Source organism: Eimeria necatrix, genomic scaffold (genome assembly GCF_000499385.1).
Source record: "Eimeria necatrix Houghton genomic scaffold, Enh_scaff47, whole genome shotgun sequence".
Taxonomy (NCBI): domain Eukaryota; phylum Apicomplexa; class Conoidasida; order Eucoccidiorida; family Eimeriidae; genus Eimeria; species Eimeria necatrix.
In genome coordinates this window covers 130,513-152,292 of record NW_013654354.1, presented here as the reverse complement: position 1 = coordinate 152,292, position 21,780 = coordinate 130,513, and the positions used below count along the sequence as shown (strand labels likewise).

The following is a 21,780-nucleotide window of genomic DNA, read 5'->3' as shown; positions in this document are numbered from 1 at the left end:
CGCTGTTCCCCACTTCTATCCACCTACGCACAAACCCTAAACCCTAAACCCTAAACCCTAAACCCTAAACCCTAAACCCTAGACCCTGAACACTCCCTCTGCACTAGGCAGACACATGGGCCCCAACATCTCGGGGCGGAACATTCCGCTGTTCCCCACTTCTATCCACCTACGCACAAACCCTAAACCCTAAACCCTAAACCCTAGACCCTAAACCCTAAACCCTAAACCCTGAACACTCCCTCAGCACTAGGCAGATACATGGGCCGCAGCATCTCCTGCCGGAACATTGCGATGTTCCCCACTTCTATCAACTTATACACAAACCCTAAACCCTAATCCCCTAAACCCTAAACCCTAAACCCTCAGTGACGCCCATCGCCTACCGCTTAAGCCCCGGGTGGTATCCGAAGATTTCCATCGATGGCTCGGTGTAAGGGTTGAACGTCGGCTTGAACCTGAACCCAAATGCAAACCCTAAACCCTAAACCCTAAATCCTAAACCCTAGACCTAAACCCTTAACCTGGGGCGCTAGCCCCTCATACCCGCGTGTCTAAACCCTGGAGTCTACGTGCGAAACCTTAAAAATGTAACCCCCGTCTCAAAGTCTTCGGCCTCAAACCCTAAGCCCCAAACCCCAAACCCTAAACCCTAAACCCTAAACCCTAAAACCCTCAGGCCTTATAGCCCAGCGCACTTCAGCTCTTCAATGCCAATGGCAATATAGAATGTGAGGATCACACCCATGAGGTGCCCCAGCGAGAGGTTTTCGCCGGCCACGACTCCTTCCACCTGCGCATGCGCTCCAAACCCTAAACCCTAAACTCTAAACCCTAAACCCTAAACCCTAAACCCTAAACCCTAAGCTGCAGCAGCGGCAGCGCTTGCCTGGTGAAATTCCGCCAGGTGCGTCGCGTCGAGGGTTTCGTTCCGGAAGACTCGGTCGATCGAGAAGAGCTTACGGGGCCTGAAGACCCCCGTCTGAAGGAAAACCCTAAACCCTAAACCCTCAACCCTCAACCCTAAACCCTAAACTCAAACCCTAAACACTATTTCGAGCGCTAACTCCGAACACCCCCGTAAACGGCACAGAACACCACTGGGGGCCTCGACCTGCCCGTTTGCTGCTGCCACCGCTGCTGCAGGGGAAACCGCCGCAGCAGCAGACACAAGAGCAGCAGCAGCAGCAGCAGCAGCAGCAACAGCAGCAGCTTACTTTTCTATACTCCTCCGCCATTTGGTACAGCATGCGGGCTGAGACTGAAGTCGTGTGTGTTCGCATAACATTTTTGAGCGACTCGTCCAGCGACCTGTGGGCGCAGCCGCAAACCCGAAACCCCAAAAAAGGGTTTAGAGCCAAACCCTGCTTCAGGAATTAGGGTTTGAAGCTTAGGACGCCCCCACAAATCCCGCATAAATGCGCGCGCCCCTCCATACAACAAACGGCATGCATGCATGCATGCATGCAGGCTCTAACTGCTTTACATGCATGCATGCAAGCAGGCCTTCTGGTACACCGCATGCATGCATGCATGCATGCATGCACGCATGCATGCATGCCTTAACTACTTTGCACACACGCATTTCTCAGTCGCCCCGCATGCATGCACGCGCGCTTACATGCATGCAAGCCTGCATGCATGCATGGCCAAATGCATGCATGCATGCATGCATGCATGCATGGCCAAATGCATGCATGCATGCATGCATGCATGCAGCCCCGCGGCACTCACCAGGTGTATCTCCAGCCCGTGGAGCCGCCGCCGCCGCTTTCGTGCATTTGCTGAACGGCGGAAACGAAGGACTTGGGCAGTTGGTCAGGGTGGCTGCATTCGGGGCTCTGCGAGGAATTAAAACAAATTAATAAATAATAAATAATAAATAAATGATTAATAATAAATAAAATAATATATTAATCGAGTAAAATGAACAAGATCGGGGCCCCCCGAGGCAAGAGCCAGCCGCGGGGGACCCCTTTCTGGCCGGCAGCCTCTGCACGCGCTTTGCAGCGTGCTGCTGCCACCCTGGAGCCACAAACCCTAAACCCTAGATCTTAAACCCTAAACCCTAAACCCTAAACCCTAAACCCTAGGCCCTTTTCCCCACGGCAGCTGCCCTTGCACCTTGCGCCGCAGCCGCAGCCACCGGCGCCGCAGCCCTGCAGCCCAGACGCCCGCCAGCAACCCCAAACCCCAAACCCTAAACCCTAAACCCTAAACCCTAAAAAGGGGTATGCGGGCCGCCTTGCCTTGATGAAAAAGGTATCCTGGGCATCCCTTGCGGGGTGCTGCTGAGGCATATAGAGCGCGTCGAAGCACCAAAATGAACCTTCAACAAATTGATTTGTGTCCATTTCCTAAAAACAAATTAAAACAGAAAAAAAATAATTTAAAGAAAGATTAAAAATGCAAAAAGTGGAGAAGTTCGAGGATTATTTATCGCAAACAAATCCAAAAAAGTGTTTGGACAGAAGAGGAAACAAAAGGAACTGAAGGGTTTGAAGAAATTCGGAAAATAAAATAAATGAAAGGAAAAAAAAGAAAATTAAAAAAATAAAAGACTTGAAGCAATTTAAACAATTAAATAAACTGCAAGACTTGGAGGGAATTCAAAGAAATAAAATTGAAGGAGTTAAATCAAATAGAAGAAATAAAGGAGCAAAGGAAATAAACCAAATAAGGAAATTAAACATCAGATAAGATAATCAAATAAAAGAAATAAAAGATTAAAATGAATTAAATCAAATAAAGGAAATAAAGGAATAAAAGCCTGCATGCAAAAAGCCTGGTGTGCAGCAAAACGGAAAAGGCAGGACCCAGAAGGGTTTGTGAAACAGAACTTGCAGTTGACAAACCCTAAACCCTAAACCCTAAACCATAAAAACTAAACCCTAAACCCTAAAAACTAAAGCCCTTGTGCTAGTTCGAATGCATAGGAAATATAAAGTTACGCCAAGTCAACTAGGGCTCGTTTCGAGGCCCCAAAAAGGCGCAGTGCGCCAACGAGGCAACTTACGCTAAACCCTAAACCCTAAACCCTAAACCCTAAACCCTAAACCCTACCTCGAACCCCATGGAAGTGAGAACATGCTTGAACTGCTTCTGGACAAGCATCAGCGGGTGGGGGGCCCCCCGTCGCAGCCGCGTGCCGCATGCAAAGAAGTTGTAGGGCTTCAGCTCTAAAGAATCAGCACAAGCGCAAACCCTAAACCCTAAACCCTAAACCCTAAACCCTAAACCCTAAACCCTAAACCCTGAAATTGCGTAGCCTGTGGGCATCTCAACTCCCCAATGCAGCGCATTAAGTAGCTTAGCTGTAAGTTCCAAACCCCGAGACCCATTTGAATTCAAGCCCAAAACCCTAAACCCTAAACCCTAAACCCTAAACCCTAAACCCTAGTCCACAGCTGCAGCCGTAGTCCTTGCTGCTTTCACTTGCCCCTCAGCCCTAAGCCCCACACCACCTACCTGAACGCTACACCCTAAACCCCAAACCCCAAACCCTAAACCCTAAACTCCAAACCCTAAACCCTAAACTCCAAACCCTAAACCCTAAACCCTAAACCCTAAACCCTAAACCCTAAACCCGCCTTGCTGCCTCCACTGGTCGTTGGCGATGAGTTTGGCGTTGATGTCGGCCAAGGGTTTTGAAATTTCTAATTTGAATTTTTCTGCTTTTTTGATTAAGTTGAATTTCACTTTGCGCTGCTCCACGAGCTTGCGGCGTTTCAGTTCCTGAAGAAAAAGAAATAAAACAAAATAAAAAATTAAAATTAATTCATTTTCAATTAATTCATTCACAAGTAGCTGCTGCAAGCGGAGCAGCAACAGATACCTGCAGCAGCAGCAGCAGCAGCAGCAGCAGCAGCAGCAGCACAATAGCTTAGAAGCAGCAGCACCAGCATCCCCCGCAGCAGCAGCAACAGGAGCAGCAAGAAGACCCAGAAAAGCACCAACAGCAGCAGCAGGAAAAGCACGAAAGCAGCAGAAGCAGCAGCAGCATGAAAGCAGCAGCAGCAGCAGCATGGAAGCAGCAGCAGCAGCAGCAGCAGCAGCTCCCTGAAGAGCAGCGCCAGTTAGAGAGGCAGCAGGTGCACCACAAAAATCAGCAGCAGCAGCAGCAGCAGCAGCACCCTGAAGTGCAGCACGAGGAGGAAGAGCAGCAAACGAGCCCCACAAAAAACAACAGCAACAGCAGCAGCAGCAGCAGCAGCAGCAGCAGCAGCAGCAGCAGCAGCAGCAGGTTATGCATGCCTGCAGGAGCTTCTCAGGCTGCTTCGAAGGATCAACTTCGCGCAGCGCGAGCAGCAGCAGCTGCTGCGTGTCTGTGGGGGCCCCCCCGTGGGTTTGCTGCCACTGCTGTATGGCCTTGAGGGCCCCCTGGGCAGTGTCGGGGGGCCCCCCGGGGCCCCCGGGGGGCCCCCCTTTGCAGTAAATTCTTTTGCTTTCTTTATCTGCAACACAAAGTCCCAACTTTAAAGCATTTGAAAGTCCCAATTCTCCTTCAGTTCCCAAAGTTTGCTTCAACTCCGCAGCAGAGTAGCCCTCCTCCTGCACAAGACACGCCCGCAACACCTGCTGCTGCTGCTGCTGCTGCTGCTGCTGCTGCTGCTGGGCGAAAGGGGGGCGGCGCAGGGCCGCGGGGCGCTGCTGCAGCGGCTGCTGCTGCTGCTGCTGCGGCCGTTGCTGCTGTGAGGGGCACTGGAAACGCTGCTGCTGCTGCGGGAGCCCTACAGAAGCAGCAGTCGCTGCTGCTGCTGCTGCTGCTGCTGCTGCTGCTAGTTGCGCAGCTGCGGCCGCTGCTGCCTACAGCACTGCCGTCGCGGGTTTTTCGCCGCTGCTGCTGCTGCTGCTGCTGCTGCTGCTGCTGCTGCTGCTGCTGGGGGTTGGCTGCTGGGTGCGGCGCGCGGTCCCCCGGCGCGCTCGCTGCAGTGTTTAGGGTTTAGGGTTTAGGGTTTAGGGTTTAGGGTTTAGGGTTTGGCTGACGCGGGGGTTTTGGTGCATCCAGCGCAGCAAATTGGCCTCGGGCATGCCGCGGGCTGCGTACTGCTGGCCCTCTGCCGTGAGGGCCCACAGAGTCTTTTCTTGCAAAGTCAAAGCCACATATCCTAAGGACTGGAGGGCCCTGCAAAGGCCCACGACTTTGTCGTGGGGGCCCCACTCGGGGTGGGCCCCCGCGAGTTCGAGGGTACTGGGGGCCCCCCCTGCGCGGAAGGCGGCGTCCAGGCACAGCAGCAGGGCCTCCAGCTTCGCCTCCTCGCTCATTCTCGCCAAACGCGCTCTTCTAGGGTTTAGGGTTTAGGGTTTAGGGTTTAGGGTTTAGGGTTTGCGCGACGCCGCCGCGCCCTGCCGGCTCCCCAAACGCCCCGATCACGCCCTGCACCGCACCCACTGCGGGGAAGACCTCCGAACGGACACACGGGAACGAAACGCGAAAACCACGGTTTAGGGTTTAGGGTTTGGGGTTTAGGGTTTAGGGTTTTCGGTTGGCGGGGGGCCCGGAGGCGGGCGTGCTCGGGTCTTCGTGGCGGGGGCCCCCGGGGGTGTGGCTGGGGCCCCCGGGTGGCTTGAGGGAATTTTGCGGAATCTCGCGAAATTTAAACCCTTTTTTGTTGTTTAAAATGCGAAAAAGAATTAAAATAGAAAATTAATATTTTGGCGCTGTTTTCGGAAGCTGAAATGGTGCGATCGGTGCTGTTCGTGTGCCTCGGCAACGTGAACCGCTCCCCCACCGCGGAGTACATCCTCCGCAGCAAACTCCAACTCCAAACCCTAAACCCTAAACCCTTTAAAGTGGCTTCAGCAGCAACTGGGGGGCACACAGAGGGGGACCCCGCCATGGGCGAGATGATCCGCGCGGCGCGCAAGAGGGGGGTCGACTTGAGCCCCCACAGGGCCCGCCAAGTCCGCAAAACAGGCGAGCTGGGCTTCAGGGTTTAGGGTTTAGGGTTTAGGGTTTAGGGTTTAGGGTTTGGCGTTTGGGGTGGCGCTGGCTGGCGCCCGCTGAGGGCTTAGGGAAGGGTGCAGCGAGCAGGGTCTACTTGGGGGGAGGGTTTAGGGTTTGGGATGGGTAAGGGTTTGGGATCAGGGGTTAGGGTTTAGAGGGGAATTAGGGTTTAGGGCGGGGGGGCGAAGGCGCGGGCAAAAGAGGGGGCGCTGCGGCTCGCAGCCGCTCTTCGAGACCTCCTGCGAGGGTTTAGGGTTTAGGGTTTAGGGTTTAGGGTTTGAGGCGGAGCGCGCTGGCTGCAGCGCAGTGCAGCTGGAATCGCGTTCGGCGTTCTGTGACTGGTCTTCTCGCGCCCTTTCTCCCCGGGAGCGCCTGCGGGGGCTGGTGGGGTTTAGGGTTTAGGGTTTAGGGTTTAGGGTTTAGGGTTTTGCGCAGACTTCGAGGAGTTTGACTTGGTTGTGGCCATGGACAAGTCCAACCTCCGCAACCTCGCAGCTCTTTGCCCCCCAGACAAAAGACACAAACTGAAGCTGCTGATTCGCGACTACGCGCCGGAGTGCGGCACCGAAGAAGTCCCGGACCCGTGCGCCTTCTAAACCCTAAACCCTAAACCCTAAACCCTAGGCCGTAAACCCTAGGCTCTAAACCCTAGGCGCTGCTGCCCCGCACGCAGCGGCGGCGCTGCGGCCCAGTGAGGTGTGTGTACACTGCGCGGACCTGCGCTCTCTGGGGCCCCGCCTGGGCGGGGTTTAGGGTTTAGGGTTTAGGGTTTAGGGTTTGCGTTGGGCGTGGCCCGTTGGGGGGTTGTTTCTAGCGTTTGGCGGGGTTTAGGGTTTGGGGTTTAGGGTTTGCGCTGCGCCGCAGGTACTACGAGGGGGGGCATTTGAACGTTTTTGATTTGATTGAAAAGGGAGTGGAAGGACTCATCAAAAAAGAAGAAATAGTTGTCAACTAAACCCTAACTTTCATTTGTGCTTAGGCCCCAACCCGCCAGCTGTACGTACACCCGGGAACAAGGGGCCAGTCAGCTGTACAGACACCTCAGCACAGTCCTGAGGCTTTTCCATTTGTCCAGACCCTAAACCCTAGCTCCTCCCAAACCCTAAACCCTAGCTCCGCTCAGACCCTCTCAAACCCTAAACCCTCGTCCGAAGGTTCGAACTGAACCCCTCTTTTGTCCAAACCCTAAACCCTAGGTGCTCCAAATGTTCTAGAGCCAAGTGCCTGGACAACACAAATTAGGGTTTGTGGCTTAGCCCAGACAACCCTAAACCCCAAACCCTAGCTAAACCCTTAACCCTAGCTAAACCCCAAACCCCCCGAAGCAGCACCAGGGTTTTCACAGGAGATGAAAGCCAGTACTGGCTCCAGTGTCTAGACACCGGGATTCACCCAAACCCTAAACCCTAATCAAAGGGCGAGGGCAAAGCTGGGGTGTACGTACACCGCAGGCAACCCAGGAGGGTCTGCACCCAAGTTGTGTTTATGCTCAGACTCTGGCATTTATATATTCTTAAAGAGGAAGCAATTATATATTTACAATATTATATATATATTACAACACATCTTTACACTTTTCTGAATTATATGAATATATGCATGCAGGTATTTGCGGTGTATGTACAGCGAACATACACGCACGGCCTCATGTGGGCGAGCCCGTATGCACTAAAGGCTCATTTATATTTATTTGTATTTATTTATATATCTGCATCCGAAGTTCAATTATACAAATTATTTATTTGTTACACCAAAGGCTCATTTATATTTATTTAAATTTATCTGTATCTGAGTCCGAAGTTCAATTATACGAGCTATTTATTTATGTTACACTGAAGGCTCCTTTATAGTATTTATTTACATTTATCTACATATCTGCAGCTGAAGTTCAATTGTGCAATCTATTTATTTATATGTATATTAAAATTCCATTTATGCATATATATATATATTTGGATACATAGTGAGTCTATTAGCGCATATAAATATAAATACAAAATAGATCTGAAGCAAATATACATTTAAATAAACAAATTAAATAAATAAATACAAAAAAGAACTAAAGCAAATAGAGTTATAAATTGAACACAAATGTCCATTCTACGAATTCGCTGCTTACAAAGACAGCCGCAGCTTTGTGGAGAGTTGAAGAGCAAAAAGCAAAGAAATGAAAACAAAAGAATAAAAATGGTTCTCGAAGTGTCTGCGGGTGGGCCTGGCCGCTGGGGCCTGAGGTGTACGTACACCTGAAAACGCCCCGGAGGTGTACGTACACCTGAAGACGCCGCGGAGCGCCGCCCGCACGGGGGACTCACGAATTCTTTTCATTTCTTTGCTTTTCTCTTTTGTTTTAATTAATTGAACTAATAATAAATAATAATTGTCTTTATTTCTGCAACTTGTGGGGGTAAAAGAGACCCAAGTCCGTCGGCGTAACTCCAGAACTCCCCAGCGAGTCCGACAGCATCACCGACTCTTCGCAGAAGCGGTAGTTCACCTGCAGCGCAAACCCTAAACCCTAAACCCTAAACCCTAAACCCTAAGCCCTTTGTTACGTGGCGCAAGGGCCAACTAAGCCTCCGGGAGGGGTCCAGAGCCTGCCCGGGCGCGTCGAAACCGCCAAACCCTAAACCCTAAACCCTAAACCCCCGCACGGCTTACAGTCATCATGTACCAAATGGGCACTGCAGTTGCTGCAATGCTAAAGAGATTAAAATAGTAAAGACGAGCTCTGTCGGCCTCCAGCATGTTGGGCTGCAGCAGCACACACTCGCAGGAGCTGTCTGTACACCCCGTGGGGCGCAGCGGCGCAGTCGCTGCCCCTGCAGTGTACGTACACCGCAGCCCCACCGCCTCTGCAGTGTATATACACTTCCCAGCTGCTTCCTGCGCACTTCCTGCTGCTGCTGCTGCTGCTGCTTCTAACGGCCTGCCTCCACGGCGGCTTTTGCTGCTGCAGTGTGTTTGTGGCGCTGCAGGCGCGCGGGGCCCCCCAGGGCCCCGGGGGGCCCCCAGGGGCCCCTAGGGCACCCCCCAGGCCCCCCGGGGGCCCCCGGGGCCCCCGGGGGGCCCCCCGGGGGCCCCCCGGGGGCCCCCCTTGCCAGCGAAAACTCACCCGCCGGAAGAAGCGGTCCCTACTGAACTGAGGCACGGGGACCCGGCCCCGGAGAGCCCTGGAGAGGAGCATGGCGCTGCAGCCCGCGGGGGCGGGGCTGGGGGTCTGGAATTTTGGGTGTTGAAGAATAAAATGGAATTAATTTATAAAATTAAATAAATTAAAAGTTAAAAAAAAAGAAAAAAGAAGAATTTCAGCGGCGGCGGCGCGCGCGGGGCTGCCGCTGGCTCGGCGGGGCTCCCGCTCCCGCAGCGGCGGAGCGAAGGCAAAAGACCTTCCGATTCTTTTTGAACTTTATTTAATTTGTTGCTTTTTGCATTTCTCAAACTTAATTGATTTTGTTGCTGAGTCTTTGGCCGCGGTTGAGTCTTTGGGGGCTTTGCGCGCGCCCAGCTGCAGCAGCAGCAGCAGCGCGAGAGGAGCAGCAGCAGCTGGAAGCAGCAGCAGCAACGCGGAAGCACGCCCGAGCTGCTGCCAAACATTGTTTTAATTCTGTTTCAAACAGCTCGGGGCTTTGCTGCTGCTGCGGAGCCCCGGGGAAGCTCTTGCCCCCCGCGTGTCGATTTGTCGCGGAGGCTGTCGTCTGCAGCAGCAGCAGCAGCAGCAGCAGCAGCAGCAGCAGCAGCAGCAGCTCGCTGCTTCTCGCTTTTTAACCCGCTTCAGCAGCAGCAACAAAGGCCCTTCATGCGGCCTCTGCGCTAGCCGCTCTGGCGGCGCTTTGCCAGAAGCAGATTTTGGGTTTTGCTTTGCTGCTGCTTCCAGGTGTACATACACCGCAGCGGCAGTCTCCGCGCAGCAGCACGCAGCAGCCAGCAGCAGCAACGGCAGCAACGCAGACTTCCGCTGCAGCAGCAGCACGAGCCCCGAAAGCAGCACCGCCTGCTGCAGGGCAACAGCAGCAACAGCAGCAGCAGCAGCAGCAGCAGCAGCAGCAGATTGAGGCTTCCCGAAAATGAGGAAGTTGTTTGAAGGCGCTGCTGTTGCGGCGCTGCTGCTTGTCTTCCTGCACATCTCTTTTGCTGCTCCCGTCTTAGCAGCAGATGAAAACGAAGAAGCAGCAGCTGCTGCTGCTGCTTCTCCAGCAGCAGCAGCAGCAGCAGCAGCTCCAGCAGCAGCTGCATATCCACTGAAAGCACTGCTAGAAGCCGCCGCAGCGTCTTCTGCTGCAGGAGAAGCCGCTGCAGCAGCAGCACTTGCTTCCGCAGAAGCAGATCAGGCAGCAGCTGATGCTGCAGCAGAAGCAGATGCAGCAGAAGCAGATGCTGATGCTGCAGCAGAAGCAGATGCTGCAGCAGCAGAGGCTTCGCTGCAGCAGCTCATGGAGGAAGTCTCAGGGCAGCAGTTCTTAAGTGCTTCTTCTGCTGCAGGGCAGCGGCCGCGGCGCCTAATGTGCGTCTAAACCCTCACTAAACCCTAAATCAGGGTTTATCTCTTCTAGCCTGTAAACCGTTGCGCCCAAACCCTAAACCCTAGCTAGGGCCTGAGCCCCTGTTGTACAGTGTGTTGACACCTCTGCAGCCGTTAACTTGCTTCGCTTCTTCTTCTGGTGCTGCTGCTGCTGTTGCTGCTGCTGCTGCTGCTGCTGCTGCTGCTGCTGCTGCTGCAGGGCTGCTGCGGGCGCCGGGCTGGTGATGTTAGCTGGTGGGGCTCTTCTGCACGAGCACGCGGGTTCCATTCAAAGGGCCTTTAAGACCATGTCCAACAACTTCAAGTGTAAGTTCCCTTCATAGCAGCTAGCTAGCTAGCTAGCTAGCTAGCTAGCTAGCTAGCTAGCTAGCTAGCTAGCTAGCTGGTTAGCCAGCTGGCTAGTTGGCTAGCTAGCTAGCCGGGCAGTTGCTGGGCCTGTGTGTGCTCTGCGTAGATGGCTGCGTAGCTAGCTAGGTGTGTAGCTGCTTAGCTAGCTGGCTAGCTAGCGAGGTGTGAGCAGCTTAGCTAGCTGTTTAGCTAGCTGTTTAGCTAGCTAGGTGTGCAGCAGCTTAGCTAGCTGTGCAGCTAGCTGTGCAGCTAGCTGTGCAGCTAGCTAGGTATCAAGCAGTTTAGCCGGCTCCGCAGCTAGCTAGCCACCTCCCTAGCTAGCTAGCCATGTGGCTAGCTAGCTGGGGGTTAGCTACGCCGTGTCCCCTCATAAGCCTAGATGGTCCGCTTCTTTGTCGCGCGATTCCCTGCTGCTGCTGCCCCCGCTCACGCTGCTGCTGCTGCTGCTGCTGCTGCTGCTGCTGCTGCTGCAGACAAGCCTTGGTCTTGGACTTGGTACTTGTGGAAGTTGCCGACAGTGGACGAGCGCGACTGGCCGGAGTTCCAGGCAGTGGCGGATGGGCTGGAGGGTTTATCAGGGGCCCCCTCTGGCGTAGCAGTGCCCCCCCTGGGGCCCCCCGGGGGCCCCCCCGGGGGCCCCCCCGGGGGCCCCCCCGGGGGCCCCCTCGGGGGCCCCGGGGGGCCCCCGAGCGGGGAGGGCCGGCGGGGCCGGCGGCGGACGTTCGTGACGATAGTGGAGCATCCTTCGGAGGAGTTGTCGGAGTTTTTGGAGTTGAGTTCGGAAGAAAGAAAAGAAGGAGTTGCAATAAAAGGGCGGAGTTACCGGCCGGAGTTCGGGAAGGAACAGACTGCGTGGGAAGTGTACGCGATGCAGCAGCACGTGCCGCAGCAGCAGCTGCTGCTGCTGCAGCTGCTGCGGGCCTTCCGCTCGCGGCGCAGCGCAAACGTCTACCTGGTGCTGCCGCGCGCCTGCTGCGACTTTTCGCAGTACTACCGCGACGCGCCGCGCAGCGTCGAAGTGCTGTGGGCCGCAGCAGAAATGGCCGCTGCTGTTGCGCTGCTGCACCGCAGCGGCTTTCTCCACAGAGACTTGAAGCCTCCGAACTTCTTTGTAGGACTTGATGGCCACATTCGCCTCGCGGACTTCGAGATGCTGTGGCCGCTGGGCCAGCCCTGCCCGCAGGAGGAGGCCACGCACACGCGGGGCTTCACGGCCCCCGAACTTCGCCGTTTTTCTTCTTTTGTGCCTTTTTCGGCTAAGTCCGACGTCTACGCGCTGGGCATGGCCTTCGCCCGCATGCTCGTGCGCGTCCGCAAGTACCAGCAAGTCCCGCGCGAGGCCGCGCTCGTCCGTCTTGTCCTCAAAATGGTCAATCCCGACATTTCCAAAAGAGCTTCTCTCCAACAAGTCCTCAACGACGAGTACTTCCACGGCGTCGACTGGGCCCTCGTCGAGGCCGGCCAGGGGCCCCCCCCCTGCCCGCTCGCCAGGCAGGTCATGGAGCGCTACTCCGCCGCCAGGTCCCGCCTCGCCCAGCAGCAGCAGCAGCAGCAGCAGCAGCAGCAGCAGCAGCAGGGGGACCCGCAGCAGCAGCGCGAGCAGGAGCTGCAGAAGAAACGCAGAAGCTTGAGACGCTCCAAAGTGCAAAAACCCAAACCCCAGCAACACGCAGAACTCGAAGAAGAACAAGTCCGAGTCCTCAGGGAACTGCAGCGCGAACAGGAAGAGCAGCAGCGGGACCAGCAGCAGCAGCAGCAGCAGCACGACAACCACGAGCAGCACGACCAGCCGGAGCAACAGGACGAACGGGAGCAGCACGGCCAACGGGACAAACAGGAGCAGCAGCAGGAAAGCCGTGAAGAGCCTGTGCAGCAAGAGCAGCAAGAGCAGCACGAGCAGCACCAGCAGCAAGAGCAGCACGAGCAGCAAGAGCTGCGCGAGCAGCAGGAACAGCAGGAGCCTCACGAGCTGCAGGAGCTGCGGGAGCCGCACGAGCAGCGAGAGCAGGATGTGCAGCAGGAGCAGCACGAGCAGCACGAGCAGCAGGAGCAGCACGAGCAGCAGGAGCAGCAGGAGCAAATGCACGAGCAGGCAGAAGAGCAGGAGCACCAAGAGCAGCAGGAAGCAGATTACGAACAGGAAGTGGAGCAAGAGGAGGAGGAGAAGCTGGAGCAGGAAGAGAAGCTGGAGCAGCAGCAGCAGGACACAACTGTGGCAGCCTCACAAGAATAGCAGCAGCAGCAGCAGCAGCAGCAAAAATAGCCGCATATGTGAGACCAGCACAGTAGGATGGTGCACGCAAGATGTGAGCAGCAACAGTGGCAAGCTCAAGAGGACAAGACGAGTTAACAGCTGCAGCAACAGCAGCACCTGTTGCTGCAGCAGCAAAAGAAGCATTTGCTGCAGCGGCAAGAGCCGCAGCAGCAACTGCAGCAGCAGCGATGCTAGGAATGCATGCAGCAGAGCTCACTTGAGGGAGGTATTAAGAAACAACAGAAGCAGCGGGACTTGTTCAAGAGGCCGCTATATGCAGGTCGATACGCAGCAGCACTGGCAGCGGATTTCGCTACGGGCGAAGAAGAAATGAGCAGCAAAAGAAGTAACACCAGCAGTTGCTGCAGCAGCAGCTGCTGCAGCAACTGCCGCAGAAAACAGGCAGTATAAGAGGGGATCCGGTAGACGGCAATTGTAGTACAAGTCAACAGTCTATTTTCGCGGGACGCATGCAGCAGCAGGTTGGTGCGCAGCAGGCGGCGCTGCAGCAGCAGCAATAAGAGCAGCAGCAGCAATTGCACTGCATCGGCGTTAATGGTGCTTCCGACGCGCGCGCATGTGGGTTTCAGAGAGGAGTTTGCCGCTTTGAAGCATTAGAGCATCCCCAGTTGGCTAGCTAACCAGGTAGCTGCGTGGCTAGCTAGCTGGCGAGCCAGCGTCATGGCTAGTTAGCTGCGTAGCTAGCTGGCTTGGTAGCTGCGTGGCAAGCCGGCAAGGTAGCTGCATGGCTAGCTAGCTGCGCAGCCAGCTAGCTGCGCGGCTAGCTGGCTGCGCGGCTAGCTGGCTGCGTGGCTAGCTAGCTGCGCGGCTAGCTGGCGAGGCAGCGGCGTGGCTAGCAAGCTGCGCAGCTAGCTAGCCAAGTAGCTGCTGTTTTGGGGGTTTGTGTCTGTGTTAAAGTGGAAGCTGGGAATTCCCGCTTTGAAGGCGCTTGGCATTAGCGCAGAGGCGGGTGACAGGGGCTCTTTTCCTTGTTTGTCTTTCCTGCTTTTTGCCTCTGGCCTTCTTTGTTTTTGTATATGACCCTCGGCGTTATTATATTTATTCTTTTGCTTTTCCCCTCGCGTGGGCTAGCTCGTGGGCAGCCCTGAAGGGGCGGGGCGGCAGCGTAAGGCGTCTGCAGCAGCAGCTGCTGCTGCAGTTCACGCTGCAGCTGCTGCAGCAGCAGCTGCAACAGCTGCTGCTGCGGAAGGCCGCCTGCATGCAGGGAAAGCCAGTGGCAGAGAGACAGCAGCAGCAGCGGCAGGGGCCCATTTACTTTAAGGGCGCCTCGCCGAGACAAAACGGCTTCCCGTAGAGGGAGGCGCTTCAGTTTTTGCTTCAGTAGCGAAGTGGGAGGGCATGGGCAGCAGCTAGCCACAGCTAGCTACAACTGGCTGCAGCTAGCTGCAGATAGCCACAGTTAGCTACAGCTGGCTTCAGATGGCTAGGCCTAGCTACAGTTAGCCATAGCTAGCTACAGCTAGCCACGGGCAGCTACGGTTAGCCACAAGCCTTTCTCTACAGCGCCAGCGGCAAAGAGTGCAGCAGCAGCACTCTAGCTGCTGCTGCCAGACTCCCCACGTCAGGCAGCAACAGAGGCAGCAGCAGAAGCGGGCGCAGCAGACCCGAAGAGGAAGTAGCGTAGGGCAAAGTTAATTAGACAGGGGAGTATAGTTTAAGGCCCCAGGGGGAGGTGCTGAGCTGCAGCAAACCTCTGCTGCTGCTGCTGCTGCTGCTGCTGCTGAAGGTAGATCAGCCGAGCAGAGGCACAGATACAACGGCCAAGCTCTCTATTGTCGTGCGGGGTGCAGCGCCGGGCCTCCACTGTGCAGCTGTGAGCCTCGCAGCAGCAGCTGCAGCAGCAGAAACTGCTGCAGCTGCTGCTACTGCTGCTACTGCTGCTGCTGCTGCTGCACAGCCGTGGAATGAGGAGGCCCAGAGCAAAGAGAGGGCACTGGGATGGAGCAACTGGAAAGCCTCAATAAGGAAAGTTTAGAGATTAGTGCAAATGCGAAGCAGCTGCAGAGGCAGCTCCGTGTGGAGCTGTGGCCTTTCTTGTGTCTTTGTGTGGCTTAGGCCCCTGTGCTCAGTGGGACTGCATGCGTTCTGCAGCAGTCCTGCATGCAGCATGCATGCATGCCGCAGCAGGACTGCACGAAAGCCCCGTGCATGCTGCAGCTGTAGGGCGCCAAAACTGCCCTGGGGCTGCATGCGCGTTGCATGCAACGTGCAGAATGCATGCAGCATGCATGCGCATGCATGCAAGCTGCGGGGAGGCTGCATGCACCATGCACTCAAGCTGCTCTGGGGCTGCATGCAACTGCATGCGCAGCGGCTGGCCTTCAAGCTGCAGCGCCACAGCGAAGTGCGGACGCCCTTGGCTCCACAGAGAGCCAAATGCAGCAACAGAGGCTAAAGAGAGATAGGCAAGGGCAACAGGAGACACCGGGGAAACACCCAGCACTAGCAGCAGCAGCAGCAGCAGCTGCTGCTGCTGCTGCAGCGGGAGGCTACATACGGATAGACCGCTCTGCTAGGCCTCTGTTGAGGCGGGTGTGGGTGTTGCCGCCAACCTAACAGGCTAAATGGCTCTAACAATAAATACACCACCCTAGCTAGCTAGCTAGCTAGCTCGCCAGCTAGCTATCTGATTGATATGCTACCTAGGTAACCGCAGGTAGAGACTTAAAAGAGCGGCAAGACTTAATTGAATGCATCGCTACTCAGGTACCTAGCTCGTCAGCTAGCTAGCTAGCTAGCTAGCTAGCTAATTTGCGCGGCTGTCGCTGAGGGTGGAATATATAATGGCAAATGGGTTTTGCAAGCCGAGCAGCTAAGGCGCCGTAGAGCCGAGCCATGCGCGGCCGCGCAGCTAGCGAGCTAGCTAGCTAGCTAGCTAGCTAACCAGCCAGATAGCTAGCTAGCCAGCCAGCCAACTAGTTAGTAAGCTGGCTAGCTAGCCAGCTAGCCAGCTAGCTAACTAGCTAGGTAACCAGCTAGCCATCTAGCTAGTTAGCTAGCTAGCTGCTGAGCTAGCTGTTAGCAGCCCGGGCCCATCCACGCGCCTAAAGAGCAGGGGCGCTGCTTCGCCCGAGACCTGGCGGGGGGCAAAGGAGGCAGAAAGAGCTGCCCCTCTTGCTGCTCCTGGAGGGCTGGGGCTGGGGGCCCCCTCAGCAGCAGCTGCTGGTGGACGGAGGCTGTTGACTGGAGCCACACGAACCACTCTTGCTGCTGCTGCTGCTGCAGTTGCTGCTGCGGCAGCAGCTGCTGCGATAACTGGGGTGCGATTTCGGGGTGGGGGGATGCAAAAGCTTGCAGCGGCTGCTGCAGCCGCTGCTGCTGCTGCTGCTGCTGAAAAAAGAGAAGCTGCTGCTGCTGGTGCTGCTGCTGCTGCTGGTCTTGTGGAATGGAAGAATACAAGGCGGTTGTCTGATGCATATGCTGGGCATATATTTGCCCTTCTTGATGTTGCAGCTGCTGCAGTACCAGCTGTTGTTCCTGCTGCTGCTGCTGTCTGAGTTGCTGTTGTTGCGATTCGTGGTGGTGCTGCTGCTGCTGAAGCGGCCCTTGGTGATGCTGTAGCATTCGCTGCTGCTGCAGCTCCTGCTGCTGCTGCTGCTGAAGCGCAGCTCTCCTAACCCTTGTGGCAAATGACTCAGGCGGGAGCATGGCTGCGACCTGTACGGCTGTCGCTGTCTCGGGCTTTCCTGCTGCTGCTGCTGCTGTTGTTGTTGCTGCTGTTGTTGCTGCTGTTGTCGCTGCCGTTCCTGTAGCTGTTTTTGCTGCTGCTGCGGAAGGCAGTTCTGCGGCTGCAAACGACAGCCAGCGAGCATCAGTAGCTTCAGTTAGCTCAAGCGCTGTGCTGTTCCTGCAGGCGGCCCATTCTTGCCTCTGCTGCTGCTGCTGCTGTTGCTGCTGCTGCTGCTGGTCCTTCTGCTCTATAATCTGCTGCTGTTGCTGCTGCTGCTTCTGCTGCTGCAGCTGCTCCTCCGGCCGCAGCTGCTCCACAGCAGTGGCCTGCTGCCCCCGCAGCTTGCTGTTGGCTGGCCTGTAGGGCCTCCCCTGGGGCCCCGGCGACAGCGGGAGGTCCGCCACCTTCAAGGGGGGCCCCTTGGGGGCCCCCTGAGGCCCTTGCGGGGACACCTGGTAGGCCACGGGAGAGAACTGTGGGGCGAGGGCCCCACAACCGTGGGGAGAAGCTGGGATCGATCGATCCCCAGTGAAGGGCAGCTGCGTGTTGCCCTTGGGGGGGGCCCCCGCAGCAGCCGCTGCTTCGGGTGATGGGGGCCCCTCTGCAGCGCAGCCAGCAGGGGGCCCCTGCAGGGCCTCAGGGGCCTCCACGGGGCCCCCCGACAGAAGCGGCAGCCGCCCGCGAGCGCTGTCCGCTGCGCCCCCAGAGACAGCTGCAGCAGCTGCTGCAGGCGCAGCAGCAGCAGCAGCAGTTGCGGCTGCATGACCTGCAGCAGCAGCAGCAGCAGGATCGGACCCAGCGGGGCACAGCAAGGCCGCCCCTCGTAGCCGCCCCTCCCCCTGTGAGGAGGGGCCCCCAGGGGGCCCCACAGCCTCCTGCTCGTCGAGGCCCCACTGGGGCCCCCCATACTGCTTGCCCAGCAGTGTGCTGCCCTCCCCCGAAAGAAAGACTGGCATGCCATCTTCATCACTCTCGGTCCAGCTCAGACTTGAGCTGAGGGGCCCCCCATTACTCGGAGAAGAGGGGGCCCCCTCTTGGGATCCCCCACGGGGCCCCAGGGGGACGGCTGCAGCTGCTGCTGCAGCTGCTGCAGCAGCAGCTGCAGCAACAGAGCCCACAGGGAGCCTCCTAGAGGAGCGAGGGGCCCCTGCATCCGCCTCAGATGCAGAGTCGGGGGCCCCCGGGTCCTTCCTGGGGGCCCCCCTCCTCGAGGCTGCATGTGCTGCGCTGCCCGTGGGGGCCCCCTGGCCGCTGTGTGCCCCGGCTTCGCCGAAAGGGACTTCTTGGGAACATCTCAAAGCTGTCTGGAGCTCTTCTTTCCAGTCTCTGGCTCTGGGTCTATCAGTGGGGGGCCCCCCCGAGGGGCCCCCGCCGGGGTCCCGGGGGCCCCAGGCCCCCTCGGGCTCCTCCCCCTCGGGGGCCCCCCGCCTCTCCTGGGGGCCCCCAAGACCCTCAGCTTGGCCGCCTGAGTCCGGCTCCGGGGGGGCCCTCAGCTCCGCCTTGGCCCGCAGTAGCCACTCTAAGACGTGGGGCTCGGTCTTGTGTTTTTCTGGCTCATCAACATCTCGAGGCCGCCCCGGGGGGGGCCCCGGGAGGGAACGGGGAGGGTGGGTAAAGGGGTAGGGGAACTGCAGCGGCTGGGACTGCCCCGCCATCAGCCAAGGGGCCCCCGGGGGCAGCTGGGGGGCCCTCAAGGCCAGCAGCAGCAGCAGCAGCAGCAGCAGCAGCTGAGTTAGCGAAATCGATTCAAAAAGGGACAAATGCAGAGTCGCCGCGGCACCGCCGAGAAGACCATCGCTTCGTTCGAGCTGGAGGAGCTGCTGCTGCCGCACGTGCTGCTCCACTTGATGCTGCTGCACTGCAGCGCTCGCTGCTGCTGCTGCTGCCGCTGCTGCTGCTGCTGCTGCTGCTGCTGCCGCAAGAGCCAACCCAGCGACCACACACGGGCAGGCCGAGAAAGGACTAGAGGGCTCTTTTTTCCCTTTGAGAGTTTAAAAGCGCGGCAGCCAGAGAGCGGCAATATACGCCCAGGAAAGCAGCATGGGCCCCTCAGAAGGGGGCCTTCTTGGGAACGAAAAAGAGGAGAAGTGCGCAGCTGTTAAAGGCCCTACAGAGCCTACTGAAGTCCTTCTACTAAACAGACTCTCTACACGTTTTAATTTAAAGGTAAGGGCTGCATGCAAGTGCCCCTTGGCAGCTGCAGTCTCGCCGCTAGGTTGTGTTGGTGTTTCTCTCTGTGCTGGGGGGCGCCTGCGGGCCCTCTTCTACCAGGAAAAAGAGAAGTGGCGCTCTTATATGCACCTAAGGGAATAAAAAATACCAAAAACGGGGGCTGGAGGCCCCAAATAAGCCAACAAGGAGGAGGCGACGCGCCCTAAGAGGCCCCCTCTCTAGCCGCCGCCGCTACAGGGAACACGGCAGGCGAGCCGGGGCTCTCTAGGAAATGGAAGACGCTTGACAAGGTGCACAATGAGGTTAAAATGAAAGAATAAAGCTCAAATTTACTCAAAAAAAGAGGAGGAGAGTCCACAGAGAGCACGAGGCCCTGGTCAGCGCCGTCTCAGCAGCACCGGGCCAGACCCGAGGCGCAGCTGCGGGTGCGCTTGGGGCTTATGGAGTCAGCCTGCTTTATTTATTGCTTTTTTCTGAATAAAAACTACCAAATTCCCTTAAAAACATGCGAAGGGGGAAATTAGCAAAAATATAGGCAAAATGGCTTTCTTCCTGCGCCCCATCGGGCGCAACATTGGCTCGCGACCGCGGGCGCCACACAGCCAGCCGTTTTCATACGCCCCTGCAGTTCCTCTCCTCCCCGAAATACTCAAAAGAATTAACTTCGTATTTAAATTTACGCTTTCTTTTGCTTTTTGAAAAGCCAGGGAATATACACCTCGCTTAATCCCCGTGGCTTGTTGGCGGTCCTCGCCATGTAGCTGGGGCGCCGAGTCACTCCGAGCCTCCTGAGGGCTCGCATGCTCGCCGTGCATTCCCCTCCATTTTCACGCCTCAAACGCTAAAACTAGAAAGCAAAGAACAAATAAGTGGACAAAAACTGCAAAGGACTCTAATATTCCTTTACTCACCCGCCGTGCCGTCAGCTTTGCACCCCGAGCGCTGCCTCCCGCCGCGCGCGGCGCCTGCGGCGAAGCGGACCAATGGCCTATTTCGTAAGGCTATCCATAACGCAGTGAAACTTACCTGAAATTCACAGACCCAAACATGTGGCGAGTCTCAAACCCCGAAACGCCCCATAGAGGGCTCGTTACACGGAGAGAAGAGCCTGTGGGGCCTCAGTAAAGCGAGTGGCTGCTGCCACCGCCCGTGGCGGCTCCATGGGGGCCTGCTTCGCCGCTTCAGGCCCATAGGCTGCGCCAATAAGTGTTTAAAAAACGCGCCTAGCTTGCGAGAGAACTCTCTCCCCGATCCGCAGATGAACTGGCCGCTGGCTGGCCCACACTGCCGGGAAAAAGCCCACAGCGAGGGCACAAGAAACGCCCCTGCTGCTGCCAGCAGCTCTGCTGCAGCACAGGCAGCCACACTTTCGGACAGAAACTGTGAGGCCCCTCAACAGCCTCGGCTCTGTCTTCCGTCGGGCGCGTAGTCTCTGGCTTTCCCTCATCACAACAAGGGCTCCTGCACACGTAGCGGTTTCCTGCTGCAGCAGCAGCACACACGCTCAACAGCCCCAGCCTGGCATGTGCACACTAGTTCCAGTGTACGTACACCGCAGCGCGCTGCAACGCCCGGAGAGCAGCACCGGGGCCGTCGCAGCAGCACGAAGACACAGAGAAAGAGCTTCAGGCCAAGCGCTGAAGCGCCTTTGTTGCCATTTCCTTTAAAGTCAAATGACACAAAAAACACAAAAGATGCAAAACGCGCAAAAAGGGCAGTCAGGGGCCAGACGTACGCTGCAGACCGCAGGCCGCGCAAGAAGGCAATGGGAGGCAGCAAAGCCCCAACAGAGAACATGCTGCTGCTTCGGCTGCTCCAAAGCCGCAGCGGAAGCACCGAAGTACTGCTAAACTGTCCCCTCTCATGGGATGCCTCTTCGTCTCTTGGCACTTCTGCGGCCGCTGCTGCTGCTGCTGTTGCTGCTGCTGCTGTTGCTGCTGCTGCTGCTGCTGCGAACGCACGCTGCTGCTTCGCCCTCCAAGAGAGGAGGCCAGACAGGCGCCATAGACGGGCAATTGAGGGCCAGCCCCTAATTGGAAAGTCTCACTAACAGCCTGTTTGCCCGGGGTGCTGCTTCCAACTATATCAGCTGTTTCTGAGCTGCTTGTTGCTGCTGCTGCCCTGCTGCTGCTGCTGCTGCTGCTGTAGCTGCTGGTACCACGAGGCCCCCCGCAGTACAGGCAGCTTCCTGGGGAGCTCAAGAAAGCTGCAAAAACACCACAAAGTTGCATAAATGTGCCTTGCTGCAGCATAGCAAAAACACCCCCAAAGTGGCTCAAAGTGCTTTGCTGCAGCAGCAGCAGCAGCAAAGGCAGCGCTCGCGTGATCCTAAGGCCTTTCCTGTTGCTGCTGTTTCAGTCCGCGTTGCTGCTGCTGCGCTGCGCACCTGAGACCGCGTCGGCTCGCCTGCTGCTGCAGGCGGCCGGTTGCCCCAGAAGTCTTCCTCTGCAAAGGCAGCAGCAGCAATGTCTGCCTCGAGCATATTCTTAACAACAATTTGTCTCTGTGGCTTTGCTGCATCTGCTTCTGTCGCTGCTGTTGCTGATTTTGCTCGTGCGAATGCCGGTTCTGTTGATGGTCCTGTTGCCGCTGCTACTTCTGCCGCTGCTGGCACTACTGCTGTTGCTGCTGCTGGTACTACTGCTGCTACTGTTGCTGCTCTTGCTACTTCTACTGCTGCTTCTACTGCTGCCACTGCTGCTGCTGCTCACCTGTACACCCACCGCAGCCTTGCAGCTGGTCTGACGCTTCCCAGCACGACGGGCCTCAAACGACACCCGCACTGAAGGCACCTTTGGTGCTTGTTGCTGTTGTTGTTGTTGCTGCTGCTGCTGCTGTTGCTGCTG

The 21,780-nt window shown here is 56.9% G+C and overlaps 5 protein-coding genes across 5 annotated transcripts; 2 read left to right on the top strand and 3 right to left on the bottom strand.

Annotated features, from left to right (window-relative positions):
• Window positions 1-78: 78 nt before the first annotated feature.
• Window positions 79-5,265, bottom strand: ENH_00057230 (phenylalanyl tRNA synthetase isoform, putative; the record flags this gene model as incomplete). Its single annotated transcript, XM_013581690.1, has 8 exons — window positions 79-169; window positions 387-458; window positions 699-793; window positions 1,218-1,311; window positions 1,735-1,841; window positions 3,064-3,205; window positions 4,475-4,806; window positions 4,987-5,265. 8 exons carry the CDS (start codon window positions 5,263-5,265, stop codon window positions 79-81), a joined length of 1,212 nt encoding a protein of 403 aa, XP_013437144.1.
• A 414-nt stretch (window positions 5,266-5,679) lies between these two features.
• ENH_00057220 (hypothetical protein, conserved) lies at window positions 5,680-6,902 on the top strand (the record flags this gene model as incomplete). The annotated part of the gene is made up of 3 exons (XM_013581689.1): window positions 5,680-5,904; window positions 6,391-6,530; window positions 6,812-6,902. 3 exons carry the CDS (start codon window positions 5,680-5,682, stop codon window positions 6,900-6,902), a joined length of 456 nt encoding a protein of 151 aa, XP_013437143.1.
• Window positions 6,903-8,333: 1,431 nt separating this feature from the next.
• ENH_00057210 (hypothetical protein, conserved) lies at window positions 8,334-9,134 on the bottom strand (the record flags this gene model as incomplete). The annotated part of the gene is made up of 3 exons (XM_013581688.1): window positions 8,334-8,444; window positions 8,609-8,701; window positions 9,063-9,134. The coding sequence occupies 3 exons, from the start codon at window positions 9,132-9,134 to the stop codon at window positions 8,334-8,336; spliced, it is 276 nt and encodes a 91-aa protein (XP_013437142.1).
• Window positions 9,135-10,014: 880 nt separating this feature from the next.
• Window positions 10,015-13,050, top strand: ENH_00057200 (hypothetical protein, conserved; the record flags this gene model as incomplete). Its single annotated transcript, XM_013581687.1, has 3 exons — window positions 10,015-10,451; window positions 10,669-10,775; window positions 11,291-13,050. The coding sequence occupies 3 exons, from the start codon at window positions 10,015-10,017 to the stop codon at window positions 13,048-13,050; spliced, it is 2,304 nt and encodes a 767-aa protein (XP_013437141.1).
• Window positions 13,051-16,110: 3,060 nt separating this feature from the next.
• Window positions 16,111-18,417, bottom strand: ENH_00057190 (hypothetical protein, conserved; the record flags this gene model as incomplete). Its single annotated transcript, XM_013581686.1, has 1 exon — window positions 16,111-18,417. The coding sequence occupies one exon, from the start codon at window positions 18,415-18,417 to the stop codon at window positions 16,111-16,113; it is 2,307 nt and encodes a 768-aa protein (XP_013437140.1).
• Between the last annotated feature and the right edge of the window lie 3,363 nt (window positions 18,418-21,780).